Source organism: Oncorhynchus tshawytscha, linkage group LG26, assembly GCF_018296145.1.
Source record: "Oncorhynchus tshawytscha isolate Ot180627B linkage group LG26, Otsh_v2.0, whole genome shotgun sequence".
NCBI classification, from domain to species: Eukaryota; Metazoa; Chordata; class Actinopteri; order Salmoniformes; family Salmonidae; genus Oncorhynchus; species Oncorhynchus tshawytscha.
Window position 1 is genome coordinate 24,533,358 of NC_056454.1, and position 15,794 is coordinate 24,549,151.

The window sequence follows — 15,794 nt, forward strand, 5'->3', positions numbered from 1 at the left end:
ATGAGAACTTGTTCAACTAGCCTACCTGGTTAAATAAAGGTGAAATAAAAATATAAAAATAAAAAACCCTTTGGAAGAATCCTTTTTCGTTCCATGTTAAATCTGAAACCAAAAAGAGTTATCCTATGGGGACAGCTTAAGAACCCTTTTTTCTAAGAGTGTACCCAACCCTGCGACACACACGCGTGCACACACACACACACTGATGTATCACACACACCACAGGCTGATGTGTAAAATGAACAGCTGTGTGTTGAATCCCAGGATGCGGATGGAAAAGAGGGGCAGCCGTCCCAGCCTGAAGCCAGAAAACGAGGCGGACAGTGGTAGCGTGTCCCCTCCTGTTCCCGACACAGACCCATGCAGCGTACGCAGCGCCCGGTCTGCACCACGCTCCACAACCCGCTCCACACCTCACTCACACAGGTGAGACTAAACCACCAAACCCATACAAGTAAAAAATGTTTTAAAAGGTTTTATTGTCACATACACCGGCACACACTGGGCACATCTCCATTGTCAGCATCTCCTTCATTTACGCTCAATTGAAGTCACAGGATAGGTGAAAGCAGCACACCTGTTTTAGGCAATAACTAAAGCTGTAGAGATTGGCTGTGACTAGATGATTGATGACCACTGGTTAAATTGAAAGTACTAACCCTGAATGGTAATTCAATTGAGCACAGGCTTAAGTGAATGGACAACAAAGATGGAATGCAATATGACAATTTATTAAATCATTTTGGGAATGGCCTCGTCTCCGTGGGAAGATCCTCGGTGCCAGATAATGTGATAGGTAGTTCACTTAAATAAATACGATTTACGCCCATTGGTGAATATGGTGTAATTTCAGAACGCAGTTCGGGGTGTTTCTTGATGTGGGTGTTCCCTGATATCAGGAAAAGGCCATTGATACCCGTCAATGGTCAGTTTCGGTGTTATAAGACTGATGGTTTTTCGACACAGAAATTGTTTACATAGCAGGTTAGGATAATTAACGTAGCAGGTTAGGTGAATTTGCTTCGCAGGTTAGGAGACTGAGGTTAAGAAAAGGGTTAGGCTCAGCTACAATGCTACAGCTGTTGTCCCCAATGCAAAAGAAAGGCCACAGACCAATGGCGAGCATCAATGGGTGTAGCTTGATATCAAGGAACGCCTTTATCAGAAAAGGCCCCTAATTGCACCCTTCTCCCATTGGTTGAGAGAGAGGAATGTGATAATTGCCAGAGGGAGCCCATAGGTTAAACAGCAAGCATGAGGAATGAGCAATATTTTGTCATGCTTATAGGTTATTAGGTAAATAGGTGAATGGCATTTCAACAGGGCTAATAGGAAAGCGGAGAAGAAAAGACACTACGCTGATGATGATACGTTTGTCGTCATTCCCACTATGCCCGTAAAATAGTAAACAAAGTTAATTGTTATGCTGACTGGATGAAGTTAAACGAGCATTCAGACCCGCCATCCTGATTGAACTTTCGTAAACTACATTACATTGTAATTATATCAATAACCCTAGCTCTAATCTTAACCCTTACCCCTTCCCTAACTCTAACCCTAATACATTGTACTTACAGCAGTAACCCTAGCCATAACTAGGGCTGTTGCGGTGACTAACAGCATTGTAGCTAAGACCAAAGAGATGTGCACAGACTTCAGGAAGTGTACAACACCTACCTCTGCAACATCTATCATAGGTCAGAATATAGACATTGTAGAGGAATAAAAATATATGGTTGTCCTCTTGGACAATAAGCTTCAGAGGAGTAAATGCACAGACCTGATCTAAAGAAAAGAGTCAGAGACTGTACTTTCTCAAAAAGCTGGGATCTTGTAATGTTAATTGTACTATACTGACTCTGTTTTACAAATCTTTCATTGAGAGTATTTTAACTTTTTGTATTGTTTGTTGGTTTGGCAATGCCACTGTCAGCCAGAGAAATATGGTGAGGATTATCACCACAGCAAGCAAGGTACTTGGAGTCAAACGGACAGGCCTGGATGATATCTTTAAGGTCAGGGCCCTCCGCAAGGCTCACAAAATCATTTTAGACCCAAGCAACCCCCTGTACCTGGAATTTGAACTACTTCCCTCTGGGCGCAGGTATAGGGCACCCCTCAGCAGGAAAAACAGAACGAGACAATCATTCGTGCCAGATGTGATATCCCTCCTAAATAGCTCGGGCTAATGTTCCTATTGACTCCGTAAGGCCAGCAGGCCAGTCTTTAAAAAATGTTTTATTTCTTTTATTGGTATGAAAGTTGTATTGTCAATTTTGTTTTGTATTTAAATGCCACTTTAAATGTGTACATGACACTGCAACAAAATTTCCCCATGGGGACAATAAAGTCAGTAAGTATTACCTCCACACCGTTGTTCACATGTCATGAAGGCAGTCAAAAATGTGTTGTTGTTCAGTGTGGTTTGTTTCGGCTTGCTTCTTGCCAATCTTTTAGGCAGGGTAGAAAAATGTTTTGTCTGCACTACAGAAGCCTACAAGTTCGCTCAACCCCTTCTCCAGTAGCTACTATTTCTCTCTGCAGAATCTGCACAGCGTCACATGACACATGCCATACAACTTTGCAACCAATCGGATTGATTTCCCCTGCTCTGTTACATCACTTGATGCTCTTTTCAAAGTGTGGAGAGGTACTCAAATCAAATCAAATCAAATCAAATGTATTTATATAGCCCTTCGTACATCAGCTGATATCTCAAAGTGCTGTACAGAAACCCAGCCTAAAACCCCAAACAGCAAGCAATGCAGGTGTAGAAGCACGGTGGCTAGGAAAAACTTCCTAGAAAGGCCAAAACCTAGGAAGAAACCTAGAGAGGAACCAGGCTATGTGGGGTGGCCAGTCCTCTTCTGGCTGTGCCGGGTGGAGATTATAACAGAACATGGCCAAGATGTTCAAATGTTCATAAATGACCAGCATGGTCGTACAATAATAAGGCAGAACAGTTGAAACTGGAGCAGCAGCACGGTCAGATGGACTGGGGACAGCAAGGAGTCATCATGTCAGGTAGTCCTGGGGCATGGTCCTAGGGCTCAGGTCCTCCGAGAGAGAGAAAGAAAGAGAGAATTAGAGAGAGCATATGTGGGGTGGCCAGTCCTCTTCTGGCTGTGCCGGGTGGAGATTATAACAGAACATGGCCAAGATGTTCAAATGTTCATAAATGACCAGCATGGTCAAATAATAATAAGGCAGAACAGTTGAAACTGGAGCAGCAGCACGGCCAGGTGGACTGGGGACAGCAAGGAGTCATCATGTCAGGTAGTCCTGGGGCATGGTCCTAGGGCTCAGGTCCTCCGAGAGAGAGAAAGAAAGAGAGAAGGAGAGAATTAGAGAACGCACACTTAGATTCACACAGGACACCGAATAGGACAGGAGAAGTACTCCAGATATAACAAACTGACCCTAGCCCCCCAACACAAACTACTGCAGCATAATTACTGGAGGCTGAGACAGGAGGGGTCTGCTCCCCTGTCTGTCTTACTTTTCCATGATTCTAGGCATGCTGAAAGTAAAGGAAAACATTTACCAAAACATCCAGTTTTAGTCAGGGTTAGTTGTAACATTTTTTCACAAGTTGTTACAACTAACCCTGACCCTTGCAGCCATTAGCTAGCTTCCATTTGAGCTAAATGTTAAAACTTTAGCATTGCTAACTTGCATCAAATATCTCTACACAGACTGGTTATAAACATGATATACGTTTGGTGAATGGAACTACAAAGCCATCGCTAAAAGACATTTTGTTAAAATAATTATTCTTACCTCAAAAATCAGATTTCTGTCAATAGAATTTGCAGAGTTTATCACGGGGACACATTAATCTGCTTTACAAGGGGTGTAGCGCCTAACTGGCATATATAATCAGCGTGTGAGTTTCAAGTTTGGGGAAGATCATTTTCACCTAAATGCACTTTCACAATAAAAACATTGCATGCATAATCGTATGTCACGCCCTGACCTTAGAGAGACGTTTTATTTCTCTATATTTCTCTTGACAAAGTGAATGTGGTCAGTTCTTCAATATGCACCTCGGAATTGGATATTGGCGCACGCAGTTGCGTCCCTGATGTGTCTGTCTTCACTTGTAGCCTGTGAGTGAGCGGTGCTTTGGATCACACAGCACTCAGGGAGGTTGGCTGCCAAAGGCATGGATTTTTTTTAGGGAGGTTGGCTGCCAAAGGCATGGATTTATTTAGGGTTTATTACGGCCACACAAAGGGGATGCCGTTGGTAAATTTCAGGCATAATCAACTGCTTCTCAAATTGTGAATGATAGCCTAAGCAGAACTCATGCCTTTCAAGCTACTTTTTTTCAAATCATCATTCGTTACATCATGCAGCCTTACAATGTACTAAAAATCAAAACATATAGCCCAAGTTTGTAGAACAACTAAAGTTACATTAACTTTAAATTAAGCATATAGGAGTACCTATTTCTTAATTGCTCAACACAGAATGTGCACATTCCTCATATTATTTGGAGAAAATATACTTTCTATTTTATTCAGGTTTGTTCAAATGTATTCTTCATACTATGAAATAATATAAAATAATGCCACAGAATTCTAAGCAAATCTTGTCTGCTAAATGAACTAGTGTAGCCCACAGCAATTTGACATAGCCAGATCAGTACCTAACATAAGGACAACTCAGTATGCTATTCTGTTCTTCTGAAAGAGACTACATTTTATTCATATCATGCTTCTTTAGGCCTGTCTAAAATAAATAATGGATTTATTGTGAAGGTGTGGGCTATATTTAATGGATTTATTAGACTTTTTAAATAGATGTTCCAAAGGTCTGCATCAGTGGCTTGTAGGCTATGTATGGAAGCCAGGAGATGCTAAATATGTTTATGTTAATTAACAGTCAATTACCATGAGACCAAAAGTTATTTGCTTGACAATCACCGGCTAACAAAATGTTGTGACCGCCACAGCCCTAGCCATAACCCAAACCTAAACCTTTGCTTTATGTTCACACCCTGATCAAAACCTAACCCTAATCATCAGAATCTCATGTGTGTTATTCCAGTGTGTATGATGTGTAATGTGAGGGTTTGTAATTCTGTGTTTTCCTCAGGGGCAGTGCTGTGGCTCTGGAGACCTTAGGGTACCCTACTGTACCCAACAACCTGCGCTCCCAAACCCTGGAGAGGGACAGGTCCCCTACACCCAGCAGCAAGACCAGGAGGGTCAGGGTCAGCAACCCAACTTCACACAATAACACAGTTTCATGCTCTCATAGGCTCCCGAATGGCGCAGCGGTCTAAGGCACTGCATCTCAGTGCTAGAGGCGTCACTACAGACCCTGGTTTGATTCCAGGCTGTATCACAACCGGCCATGATTGGGATTCCCATAGGGCGGAGCACAATTGGCCCAGTGTCTTCCGGCTTAGGGTTTGGCCAGGGTAGACCGTCATTATAAATAAGAATTGGTTCTTAACTGACTTGTTAAATAAACACAAACACGCTCATAGAACATGTGATTTTTAACACACCTCTGTGTGTGTGTCTGTATATGTGTGTGCAGCCGGACGGAGCAGAGAGCGTGGCTAGTTTCCACTCCAGCGACAGCGTGTTTGACAAGATGGCCGAAACCGTCACCAGGCATGACAGGATGGAGCCTGGCACCGCCACCCCCACCATCGCTGTCTCCAGGGCCTCCGTGTCTTCAGGTATCATCATGACAACACAGTCCTTCACCATGTGTGTATGTGAACACCTATAGAGAGAGACAGGAATCTGTTTCACAAACCCCAGATAACAAATTCAATTACTTGTTTCCTGAGATTTAATCTGATAGGGGAGCATGAAGATGATGAAGATGAAGCCTTTAATATCATAGTTTTTATGGAGGTGTTTCAGAAGTTTAGGAGGTGTTCTATTAGATTGGGAGCTTTGGAGCCAAGTCCTTCGATCGTCAGGGTGGGTTGTAGCACTTTTATGTTGCTCTCACTCTCTCTCTCTCTCTCTCTCTCTCTCTCTCTCTCTCTCTCTCTCTCTCTCTCGCACTCCTCTCTTCTTCTTTCTCTCGCTCTCTCACTCCTCTCTTTCTCTCTCTCTCTCTCCTCTCTTCCTCTTTTTCTCTCTCGATTGCTCTTTTACGCTCACACACACTCTCCTCTTCTTGTTTCTCATTGTCTCCCTCTCTACGTTTCCTCTCTCCTCCCTTTCTCTATTTCCCCCTTTCTCTACTCAGACACCTTTCTCATCTCACCCAGTAACAGCTGGCTGTTGTAGCAGCACATGGCGCTCTGTCACATATTAGCATTTCATAACAACTCCAATTAGTGTCATTAAGCATGGCTGTGACAGTACTGAGGAGAACTGTTTCTATGTGTGACTGTGGGAAGGTAATACCTTGTCACTCCCTCCTCTCATCTCTCTCTCTCTCTAGATCGTAGTCGTTCTGAGGTGGACCTGTCTGTTCCTGGTTCTGCCAGTGATGAGGCCCTCAGTCTGAGGAGCCACTCTGTCCCTGGGCTCAATGAACCGGTACAGACAGACAGACAGAGACACAGACAGACAGACAGACAGACAGACAGACAGACAGACAGACAGACAGACAGACAGACAGACAGACAGACAGACAGACAGACAGACAGACAGACAGACAGACAGACAGACAGACAGACAGACAGACAGACAGACAGACAGACAGACAGACAGACAGACAGACAGACAGACAGACAGACAGACAGACAGACAGACAGACAGACAGACAGACAGACACTCCTATCTGTCATATCTTTAATCTGAGTCTAGAGGAAGGTATGTGCCCTCAGGCCTGGAGGGAAGCCAACGTCATTCTGTCCAAGAGTGGTAAAGTGGCCTTTACTGATTCTAACAGCAGACCAATCAGCTTGCTGCCAGCTCTTAGAAAACTGTTGAAAAAAACGTGTTTGACCAAATACAATGCTATTTCTCTGTAAACAAACTGACTGACTGATGATTGGTTGAAATAAATTGATAAAAGGATATTGTGGGAGCTGTACTGTTAGATTTCAGTGCAGCCTTTGATATTATTGACCATAACCTGTTGTTGAGAAAATGTATGTTTTATGGCTTTTCAACCTCTGCCATATCGTGGATTCAGAGCTACACTATACAGTGGAGCGAAAAAGTATTTAGTCAGCCACCAATTGTGCAAGTTCTTCCACTTAAAAAGATGAGAGAGTCCTGTAATTTTCATCATAGGTACACTTCAACTATGACAGACAAAATTAGAAAAAAAATCCAGAAAATCACATTGTAGGATTTTTTATGAATTTATTTGCAAATGATGGTGGAAAATAAGTATTTGGTCACCTACAAACAAGCAAGATTTCTGGCTCTCACAGACCTGTAACTTCTTCTTTAAGAGGCTCCTCTGTCCTCCACTCGTTACCTGTATTAATGGCACCTGTTTGAACTTGTTATCAGTATAAAAGACACCTGTCCACAACCTCAAACAGTCACACTCCAAACTCCAATGAAGGAGTGGCTTCGTAAGAAGCATTTCAAGGTCCTGGAGTGGACTAGCCAGTCTCCAGATCTCAACCCCATAGAAAATCTTTGGAGGGAGTTGAAAGTCCGTGTTGCCCAGCAACAGCCCCAAAACATCACTGCTCTAGAAGAGATCTGCATGGAGGAATGGGCCAAAATACCAGCAAGTGTGTGTGAAAACCTTGTGAAGACTTACAGAAAACGCTTGACCTCTGTCATTGCCAACAAAGAGTATATAACAAAGTATTGAGAAACTTTTGTTATTGACCAAATACTTATTTTCCACCATAATTTGCAAATAAATTCATTAAAAATCCTACAATGTGATTTATTTTCTCATTTTGTCTGTCATAGTTGAAGTGTACCTATGATGAAAATTACAGGCCTCTCTCATCTTTTTAAGTGGGAGAACTTGCACAATTGGTGGCTGACTAAATGCTTTTTGGCCCCACTGTGTATATATATATATATGAGATGGAAAAGTGTAAATAGCCATTTCAATGTCATAGATTTAGCCTGTGGTAACTTGTGGAATAGATACTGGCTGGAATGCGGTTTTAACCAATAAACATCCAGGATTAGACCCACCCGTTGTATAATGAGGATTAAAAACTGGGTGGTTCAAGCCCTGAATGCTGATTGGCTGACAGCCATGGTACACTATATGCACAAAAGTATGTGGACATGTCAGACACACCAGTTGATGACAGGTGTATAAAATCGAGCACCTCCATAGACAAACATTGGCAGTAGAATGGCCTTACTGAAGAGCTGTGACTTTCAAGGTGGCACCGTCTTAGGATGCCACCTTTCCAACAAGTCAGTTTGTCAAATTTTTGCCCTGGTGAACTGTGAGTGCTGTTAGTGTGAAGTGGTAATGTCTAGCAGCAACAACGGCTGATCACCTTGCGCAATGCCAAGCGTCGGCTGGAGTGGTGTAAAGCTCGCTGCCATTGGACTCTGGAGCAGTGGAAACACATTCTCTGGAGTGATGAATCACTCTTCACCATCTGGCACTCCGATGGACAAATCTGGGTTTGGCGGATGCCAGGAGAACACTACCTGCCCGAATGCATCGTGCCAACTGTAAAGTTTAGTGGAGGAGGAATAATGGTCTGGGGCTGTTTTTCATGGTTCGGGCTAGGCCCCTTAGTTCCAGTGAAGAGAAATATTAATGCTACATCATACAATGACATTCTAGACGATTCTGTGCTTCCAACTTTGTGCCAACAGTTTGGTGACGGCCCTTTCCTGTTTCAACATGACAATGCCTCCGTGCACAAAGTGAGGTCCATACAGAAATGGGTTGTCAAGATTGGTGTGGAAGAACATGACTGGCCTGCACAGAGCCCTGACCTCAACCCCATCGAACACCTTTGGGATGAATTGGAACGCAGACTGCGAGCCAGGCCTAATCGCCCAACAGTGCCCGACCTCATTAATGCTCTTGTGGCTGAATGGCAGCAAGTCCCCGCAGCAATGTTCTAACATCTAGTGGAAAGCCTTTCCAGAAGAGTGGAGGCTGTTATAGCAGCAAAGAGGGGACCAGCTCCATATTAATGCTAATGATTTTGGAATGAGATGTTCGACGAGCAATTGTCACATACTTTTAGCCATGCAATGTGCTTCCAGACACAAATGAGAGAACACCTCACTCTGACCATTTTAGAATCGCCCTAGGCTGTTACATGTTATCTAAAGCGTTCGTGATGAACTATTACTTTCTTTACCTACATTTATTGAAACCGGTCATATTCAGCATTCAAGCTAACCAAATGAGACCTGCATCTCAAGCTGTATATAGCCACCGAAAAACAATATGAGGGGGAAAAGTCAGTCCTTCACCCACTTCTCCAATGACATGGCATCCTCCTAGCAGCTAGCTAGCTATCTGTTTTTAGCTTTATACATAAATAGATACGCTAGCCTATTAGCCGTGTTATGGCTGATTTGTGATCATTGCCCTTGCTAGTTTGATTGTGTTGACATTGCCAGCCTTAGTTACATTCGTCTGTTTTTGTCCAAAATATTGAATCATTGAAACTGAAACAGTGCATCCCGAATGGAGGCAGAAAACAATGTCCCAGGCCAGCTGTTATTTACCACCTAGAAGCAATATTTGTTTAACTACCAAGAAATGTATTGGTGAATTATGTTAATCATGCACTGAACTGCATCAGTCTGTTCCGCCAACAATGTCTTACTGTTACAGAATGTTGAGTCAAATGTAACCTATTTTAATAAAATCTCTTATAAAGTTGTTTTTTGTTAGCTAGCAAGAACTTGAACGACTTTTGTCCAGTTAGCATATCTCTTGCGTTCGCAAATTCACTATGGCTGTCTACTCTAATTTAGGACAGCGCAACACGCTGAATATGACCGGTTTCAGTAAACATAGGGGGAAAAAAGTAAGAATGAATCAAGAACGCTCTAAACTGGGAATATTTTATTTTTGACTCTGACAGTGTTAAATGTAACACTGGGCCAGTGTCTATACGAGCCCACACGTTTGAGGGTTAAAAGAACACTGTGCTTATTGCTGACGCTGTTATAATTTGTCAGTGTTAGGGAATTAACATATTCAGTGTTATGCAATAACACCATTGGTGCAAACTGTACACACTTCCTAGTGTTAAAATACTATATGAGGTGCTATTGCATAACACTGAAAGTGTTAATTCCCTAACACTGACAAAGGGTAGTCTAACACTGACAAAGTGTAACAGCGTCAGCACTAAGCACAGTGGTAATTTAACAATCAAAGGTGTGGACCCATATAAACACTGGACCAGTGTTAAATTTAATCCTCACAGTGTTGATTTAACACTGGAGAATTTGCTCCATACAGAAAGTGCACAGCACAGTACAGTGGACGTCCTCTAATCCAGACGTCCTCTAATCCACCCCCTGGGTGCACATTTTGGGTTTTGCCCTAGCGCTACACAGCTGATTAAAATAGTCAAATCTTGACGATGAGTTTGTTATTTTGCTAGTGCAAAAACCAAAACGTGCACCTAGGGGGGTTTGGAAAACCCTGCTCTAATCTATACATCCTATCCATATCAAGTCTGTCTGATTAACACAACTGTATGAATGAGATATGAGCTTCAATAAGGAGTCCAGTTAGGAGTTAATTAGTGAGTGTAGGCTCACATCAACACCTGCTCAGTAGCAGGGCTGTGGAGCAGGGCTGAAGGCTGTGTGGTGAAGCAGGTAAAGATGTTAACCACTGGCTTAGAGTCACTACTCCTCTGTATTTACTGTAAGTGTGCATTTGAATAAACAGTCTGATCTGTTTACACGTGTGAGTACACACACTCACACACGGCATGGACACACACTCACACACCTGCACGGACACACACGCACGCGCACACACACACTTGCAAAGATCTCAAAGACAGCATGTGCGATGAGTGGGTCATCTAATTAACACACTCTGTCCTGACCTGTCTGATTGAATTTAAAGTTGCCACTGGAAACAGACTGATACGATAGGTTGACACTGTGTGGCCTCCTTACTGAGAATGTACATGGAGATTTAATGGGCTGATGTCTCCTCTGATAGTTTATGTGTTCCACAGGAGTTTAATAATGCTGAGAAAGACGAGGACATCGATGCTCTGATGTCGGCACACAGCAAGGCCACCAGCCGACGCGTGAGCAACGCTATGTCCACGGTAATACCCTGCGGTATCACTAACACACAACACTCAAAACAATTACTCTGTCCTTCTCTGGCACACACACACACACACACACACACACACACACACACACACACACACACACACACACACACACACACACACACACACACACACACACACACACACACACACACACACACACACACACACACACACAGAAAGGGCCCAAGAAGAGGGATGAGTGTGAACAGTGTCAAAGGGCCAGTGGCCCAAGGGCTGGGGAACAGCAGAGCAGTGTCACAAACACACATCACAGCAGAGCTCACATAAAGACACAGCACTTGTTGGAGCCATTAGTCTAATGACTAATTAGTCTGAACTCACAGAAGTGTTAACCAAATCAAATTTGAGAGTCATTCCTCAAATAGCCATCCTTTGCCTTGATGACAGCTTTGCACACTCTTGGCATTCTCTCAACCAGCTTGTATAATGTATTTCAATTAACAGGCGTGCCTTCTTAAAAGTTAATTTGTGGAATTTATTTCCTTCTTAATGCATTTTAACCAATCAGTTGTGTTGTGACAAGGTAAAGGGGTATACAGAAGATCGCCCCATTCCGTAAAAGACCAAGTCCATATTATGGCAAGAACAGCTCAAATAAGCAAAGAGAAACGACAGTCCATTATTACTTTAAGACATGAAGGTCAGTCAATCTGGGAAATTTCAAGAACTTTGAAAGTTTCTTCAAGTGCAGTCGCAAAAACCATCAATTGCTATGATGAAACTGTCTCTCATGAGGACCGCCACAGGAATTGAAGACCCCGAGATACCTCTGCTGCAGAGGAGAAGTTCAGTAGAGTTACCAGCCTCAGAAATTGCAGCCCAAGTAAATGCTTCAGAGTTCAAGTAACAGACACATTTCAACATCAACTGTTCAGAGGAGACTGTGTGAATCAGGTCTTCATGGTCGACTTGCTGCAAAGAAACCACTACTAAAGGACACCTATGAGAAGAAGAGACTTGCTTGGGCCAAGAAACACGAGTAATGGACATTAGACTGGTGGAAATCTGTCCTCTGATCTGGAGTCCAAATGTGAGATTTTTGGTTCCAACCGCTGTGTCTTTGTGAGACGCAGAATAGTTGAACGGTTGATCTCCGCATGTGTATTTCCCACCGTAAAGCATGGAGGAGGAGGTGTTATGATGTGGGGGTGCTTTGCTGTGATTGATTTAGAATTCAAGGTAGCCCATTGATTAGATCGTTGGGCCAATAACCGAAAGGTTGCTGAATTGAATCCCTGAGTTGACAAGGTACAAATCTGTCGTTCTGCCCCTGAACAATGCAGTTAACCCACTGTTCCCCAGTAGGCTGTCATTGTAAATAAGAATTTGTTCTTAACTGACTTGCCTAGTTAAATAAAGGTTACAACCAGCATGGCTATCCCAGCAATACGCCATCCCATCTGGTTTGGGCTTAGTGGGACTATTATTTGTTTTTCATCAGGACAATGAACCAACACACCTCCAGGCTGTGTACGGCTATTTGACCAAGAAGGAGAGTGTTGGAGTGCTGCGTCAGATGACCTGGCCTCCACAATCACCCGACCTCAACCAAATTGAGATGATTTAGGATGAGTCGGACCGCAGAGTGAAGGAAATAGAGCCAACAAGTGCTCCTTCAAGACTGTTGGAAAAGCATTCCAGGTGAAGCTGTTTGAGAGAATGCCATGAGTTTGCAAAGCTCTCATCAAGGCAAAGGGTGGCTATTTGAAGAATCTCAAATAGAAAATATATTTTGATTTGTTTAACACTTGCTTGTTTAGTGCAGGATTCCATGTGTTATTTCATAGTTTTCATGTCTTCATTATTATTCTACAATGTATAAAATCGTAAAAATAAAAACCCTTGAACGAGTAATGTTCTAAAACTATGGACCGGTAGTGTATGTATGCCTGGCTTCACAACATTTACATTTATTTTCTCATAACACATTTTGCCACCGGGATAATAAAGGACACGATTGGTTGATTTTTTTCAATACCGGCTTAATATACAGTGGGGCAAAAAAGTATTTAGTCAGCCACCAATTGTGCAAGTTCTCCCACATAAAAAGATGAGAGAGTCCTGTAATTTTCATCATAGGTACACTTCAACTTTGACCGAAAAAATGAGGGGGAAAAAATCCAGAAAATCACATTGTAGGATTTGTTATGAATTTATTTGCAAATTATGGTGGAAAATAAGTATTTGGTCACCTACAAACAAGCAAGATTTCTGGCTCTCACAGACCTGTAACGTCTTCTTTAAGAGGCTCCTCTGTCCTCCACTCATTACCTGTATTAATGGCACCTGTTTGAACTTGTTATCAGTATAAAAGACACCTGTCCACAACCTCAAACAGTCACACTCCAAACTCCACTATGGCCAAGACCAAAGAGCTGTCAAAGGACACCAGAAACAAAATTGTAGACCTGCACCAGGCTGGGAAGACTGAATCTGCAATAGGTAAGCAGCTTGGTTTGAAGAAATCAACTGTGGGAGCAATTATTAGGAAATGGGAGACATACAAGACCACTGATAATCTCCCTCGATCTGGGGCTCCATGCAAGATCTCACCCTGTGGGGTCAAAATGATCACAAGAACGGTGAGCAAAAATCCTAGAACCACACAGGGGGACCTAGTGAATGACCAGCAGAGAGCTGGGACCAAAGTAACAAAGCCTACCATCAGTAACACACTACGCCGCCAGGGACTCAAATCCTGCAGTGCCAGACGTGGCCCCCTGCTTAAGCCAGTACATGTCCAGGCCCGTCTGAAGTTTGCTAGAGAGCATTTGGATAATCCAGAAGAAGATTGAGAGAATGTCATATGGTCAGATGAAACCAAAATATAACTTTTTGGTAAAAACTCAACTTGTCGTGTTTGGAGGACAAAGAATGCTGAGTTGCATCCAAAGGACACCATACCTACTGTGAAGCATGGGGGTGGAAACATTATGCTTTGGGGCTGTTTTTCTGCAAAGGGACCAGGACGACTGATCCGTGTAAAGGAAAGAATGAATGGGGCCATGTATCGTGAGATTTTGAGTGAAAACCTCCTTCCATCAGCAAGGGCATTGAAGATGAAACGTGGCTGGGTCTTTCAGCATGACAATGACCCCAAACACACCGCCCGGGCAACGAAGGAGTGGCTTCGTAAGAAGCATTTCAAGGTCCTGTAGTGGCCTAGCCAGTCTCCAGATCTCAACCCCATAGAAAATCTTTGGAGGGAGTTGAAAGTCCGTGTTGCCCAGCAACAGCCCCAAAGCATCACTGCTCTAGAGGAGATCTGCATGGAGGAATGGGCCAAAATACCAGCAACAGTGTGTGAAAACCTTGTGGAGACTTACAGAAAACGTTTGACCTCTGTCATTGCCAACAAAGGGTATATAACAAAGTATTGAGATAAATGTTTGTTATTGACCAAATACTTATTTTCCACCATAATTTGCAAATAAATTCATTAAAAATCCTACAATGTGATTTTCTGGATATTCTTTTCTCATTTTGTCTGTCATAGTTGAAGTGTACCTATGATGAAAATTACAGGCCTCTCTCATCTTTTTAAGTGGGAGAACTTGCACAATTGGTGGCTGACTAAATACTTTTTTGCCCCACTGTACATCACTTAAAGTATAAGGACATACACAGCAAATTCTTCAGTGTTAGATCAACACAGAGAGTGTCACTTTTAACACTGGTCCAGTGTCTATACAGGTCCACACTTTTCAGTGTTGAAGGTCATGAACAATCAAAATGTTTTTCATGAAACTGGATGATATTTGAGGTAAACCAGATTTGGTTTAACACTGCTTATTAACACCAACACTGGGGTTATTTTACACCAATAAGTGTTAATGTAACAATAACAGAGTTCATTTAACACCTGAATCAACACAATAAATGTTACACTGAAAAATCACTAGGTTACACTAACCAATTAGCTATGTACTGTCATTGCTGGCTTATCTACGTATTTATGCCACTGAAACCCCCTCAGTGTTATTCTGAGACATTGCTATGTTAACAAGAGACACGCATCCCCTGCCTGTCTGACATTTATGATTTCACCCCAGACATGGCTAACAGCATTAATTCTGGCCGTGGGATCTGCTCTCAATAACAGCAGAGGTGGAGGGCCATGATTAAGGAGATTATTCAGATGAATGATGACTGGCTTCTGTGAATCTCCCTACTCGAAAAGAATGTATGAATAGAACACAATGTTTGATGGCTGTACTAGGGATGGATAGGGGTGGATGAGGGAAACACACACACATACACACACAAAATAGATATCTACAGCAACAATTAATTCTATAATGTTCATGTATGCCCGATATGGCCCTGCGGTCTAAGGCACTAAATCTCAGTGCAAGTGGTGTCACTAGTCCCTGGTTCAAATCCAGGCTGCATCACTTCTGGCTGTGATTGGGAGTCCCATAGGGCCGTGCACAATTGTCCCAGTATTGTCTGGGGTAGGCTGTCATTGTGAATAAGAATATGTTCTTAACTGACTTGCCTAGTTAAATAAATAAATCATAACTGAGGCCCAGAAAGGCTGCTTCTCATTGTATCCACTGCTCTACCTGGACCTGTT

The 15,794-nt window shown here is 42.8% G+C and overlaps 1 protein-coding gene across 2 annotated transcripts in view; it reads left to right on the forward strand.

The window, feature by feature from the left end:
* LOC112225408 (synaptotagmin-like protein 5) overlaps positions 1 to 15,794 on the forward strand; it is a 68,833-nt gene that overhangs the window by 48,100 nt on the left and 4,939 nt on the right. For both annotated transcript variants that reach the window (XM_024389357.2, XM_024389358.2), the window contains exons 5-9: positions 265 to 426; positions 5,101 to 5,218; positions 5,551 to 5,695; positions 6,418 to 6,515; positions 11,090 to 11,185. In XM_024389357.2, the coding sequence (XP_024245125.1) occupies positions 265 to 426; positions 5,101 to 5,218; positions 5,551 to 5,695; positions 6,418 to 6,515; positions 11,090 to 11,185 (619 nt within the window). The remainder of the gene's footprint in view (positions 1 to 264; positions 427 to 5,100; positions 5,219 to 5,550; positions 5,696 to 6,417; positions 6,516 to 11,089; positions 11,186 to 15,794) is intronic.